Raw genomic sequence first — 3,574 nt, 5'->3', positions numbered from 1 at the left:
CATTCATGAGAGATCAATTTTTTTAAGGCATCTATTAATGAAGAAACAGATTAAAAAATTCACAATCAATTTTGACAATTCATTTACCTCTTTGAACCTTAGTTGTCAGAAAAGGGCTCCATGGTGAAGCTGTTCCGTTTGACCGTTTGTTTGCTCACTGTTGAAGGGTGTTTTCAATTTTTTGGTGAAAAGTTTCTGCAATTGTTTTTGGCCCTTTCTTTCTTTGGAGTGTTATTCTAACTCGGAATTGTCACTCTTAAATTGTGAAAATTTTAAAATCATTTGTGTTTTTTTAAGATGTTATTATGAATTTTCTTTAATTTTAACAATTTCTAATTCAAATTTTTTAAATCATTTATTTTTCTATATTTATCATGATTTTCATTTCTCATTTCTGATAACATTTCTTTGAACATCTCAATAAAAGTGAATTTATATTCACATGTTTTTTATCCTCGACTTTCTTTGCACTTTGCTTTTTGAACAGAGAAAGTCAATAACATACAATGAGAGGACTTGAATAATTTCAGTGTGCTACGAAAGATAAAGACTGAATATATGGGAAGCAAGGAACCTGCATATGCTAATGCTTTAGCTTGCTTGCAAGAAATGAACAACCAAAGTTTAAACACAAAATTTGAGCCCGCTCAAAGTAAAATTAATAAAGGAATATTTGTTTTTTAGAGTGGCTGCAGACAGGGATGAGATACTTAAGAACTTAGCCATGGTCTTGCTTCAAGAGTTAAAAGTATATCTAGGAACAATTTAGCGGTCTTGTTTATGATATTTATAATTAATTTGTTTTTATAATATTATCAGCAGACATTGTTTGTCGAAGCTATTCTGGTTTCAAAATAGATCTTTCGTACAATGTGATAGCGATGTGTTAGTCAATCGCAGCCGTTTATTGCAAAATCAACGGTGTAAAACACACGACTAACACGCGTGTTAGTCAATCCATACTACCGTTTTGAAGCCAGAATAGACGCATCCGACATTGTTTATCGAAAAATTGAAACCATTCTACAACTGTGAGCGACAGAACTACAAATCTAGAAAAAAAACACATCTATGGAGTGATGCAAAGTTTTAAACCTAGTACAAGCCATTGAAAATAGTGACAGATCAAAATCTTGGCTCTCCAAATTAAGACCCATTTTGCCCGTTACAAATCACAAAGAACACAATTTTTTCACATGGAACATTTTATATGCTCTCCGATCAGCAACCCGTGGTCTTTAGAAATACATGACTGTCCACATGGATGTCTGCATGCAAGAAAACATGCAACTGACACGATCTAATAAAAAACATAACCCTGGAAATGTTTTTGCTGTTCGTTTTGAGTGGTCAATATTTTTGCCACAAATCAAGGAAAACCAAAAAAATCCATTAAAGATTCAACCATTCTCAAACTTAGCACAGACAAATTTTTGTTCTGGAATAGTTTCCAGCGCACTATTATCACCAATTCAAACAGATGAAAACATTAGTCCCACTTATATTTCCCCTGTATAGACAGGGACTAACAAGGATTTTGACTTTATAACAAATAATTTAGGAATCAATTTATATCTATTGTGGATCTCATTCCACCACATGTCTATGTTCAGGACACAATCTTGACTGTATTGAATGAATGAATGAATGAATGGGTTTTAATGACGTCCACAAGATTCAATGGTCTAAAGGACCCACAGGTTCAACTTATCTCAGTTTCAGATTTTTTCCATGCTGGATCTTCTCCTGTGAATCTTGATTAAGAGGTTTACTGTTTTGTGAAGTCTTAACTAGACTATCCCTTGTCCATATATTTACAAAAAGATCACTTGTCCGTATCCACTTGGCTCATATCCCTTCACACATTTTACACACCATCTAACTTTATTAAGATAGAATTAACTTCTAATCATTAGACCAAATGTTGTTTAAGAATAACTTAATTCCCAAGAAAAGTTATTTCCCTACATAATTATTATATGTAAGCTTTCCACCAGAGTTGAATGTATAGGATTTGTAAGTTCTGAAAGATCAGAAAATGACAACATCCCCTGTACAAAATTTGATTTTAAGAATTGTGACTTTTGTGCTTCTCCTGATTTCCTTAATCGTAATGGTAACGAGCAACACAAGATCCAGCAATGGCAACGCAGAAGACCTGGTATACCGTTTCAATGACTTCAAGCCCTTCAGGCAAGCAAGCATTCAATTTGTTCATTTTCTCTTTTAAACTCATTTCCTATTTGGTTTTTTCATGTTTTGAAAGATTTCATGTCTTGTAGATATGTTGTAGCTGCCGACGTCTTGGGCTGCTTTTATTCCCTCATTCATATCATTCGACTACTTTGTATTAGCACTGGCACTGGAGGATTGGGGCTCTACCTCAACTTTATCTCTGATCAGGCACAGCTTTCAGTTGATTTATTAGGAATTTTTTTACAGAAAATTCTAAACTTCTTGAAATGCATTAATCAAATTCATGAAATTTCAACAGTTCATAATGATCAGTAATCAAAATTTACATGATCTAATGGTCTAATGATCCAGAGGAAAGCATATTGTGCATTACTAATTTGAAATTATGGAATTTGATGAAACAGGTTTTGACCTTTATAGTATTATCTAGTGCCTCAGCAGGCATAGGATGCGTAATGTTAACAGAGGAATTCATTAAAGCTGCAGATTCATACGATTCGGCTGCAAAGAAGTTTCTGAGGTTTGCATCAGCTTCTGTGAGTATGCAGTTTCTGGGATTTGTTATTATAGCGTTTTGTGCAGTGGTGTCAGGTTATAGCTTGTCCTGTTACATGTATTCTTCATACTTCGATTTTGTGCAAAGGCGAGGAATCCCTGCAACATACGTTGATACAGAGCGGCAGGATGATACTAGAAATCGGGTTTCAGAATTGTAAGAATTCAAAGCATCGAGTTTTATTGTCTTGTATAGTTGTATACAAAATTACAAATACACCATTGTAGTTATTATGAAGAAAATGAATCCCAGAACCCATTCAATCCTGTGCTTCTGAACTTCTGATTAGTTCAGAGGGCATGCTATGTAAATTAGTAAAGGTCACTTTCCAAGCAGAATGCTTCAAGTTTACCTCTTAGATTGGAGTGTAAGTTAGAGGAAGGAAGATATTTTATATAAGTTTAATGGAGGAAGATATTTTTTATTTCTTAACTATTGGTTCTAAAATAAGTTAATGGCAAACACTTGTGTTCTTTAATAAAATACACATTCTTATAAAAGTAGATGTTGAGTAATTGCTGAATAAAATTATTGACTGGATGTTATATTAAAATTAAAATCTATTGATAAATGAGGATAAAACTTATATGAATTTTAAAAATAATAATTAACAATAGTATAAAGGATATATATATTTTTAAAAGAATTAATAAAATATATAAATAAGTATAAATTAATTTAGTTTAATTAGTTTTAGTTTGAGAGTGATATATTGAATAATTAAATGTCAAGGAATGATCTTGATGTTGCACTTAATTTCACATGTTTGAAGTGTGAATTATAGAAGTTATTGAAGGAATATTAACAAAGGAAGAAAATAAT

The 3,574-nt window shown here is 32.3% G+C and overlaps 1 protein-coding gene across 1 annotated transcript; it reads left to right on the top strand.

The window, feature by feature from the left end:
* The first annotated feature begins 1,986 nt into the window (after positions 1-1,986).
* On the top strand, positions 1,987-3,184 carry LOC131060646 (CASP-like protein PIMP1). Its single transcript, XM_057993958.2, has 3 exons — positions 1,987-2,193; positions 2,283-2,403; positions 2,601-3,184. The coding sequence occupies exons 1-3, from the start codon at positions 2,039-2,041 to the stop codon at positions 2,910-2,912; spliced, it is 588 nt and encodes a 195-aa protein (XP_057849941.2). The 5' UTR covers positions 1,987-2,038; the 3' UTR covers positions 2,913-3,184.
* Positions 3,185-3,574: the final 390 nt, after the last annotated feature.

This window comes from Cryptomeria japonica, chromosome 3, assembly GCF_030272615.1.
Source record: "Cryptomeria japonica chromosome 3, Sugi_1.0, whole genome shotgun sequence".
Taxonomy (NCBI): Eukaryota; Viridiplantae; Streptophyta; class Pinopsida; order Cupressales; family Cupressaceae; genus Cryptomeria; species Cryptomeria japonica.
This window is presented reverse-complemented; position numbering and strand designations above follow the sequence as displayed.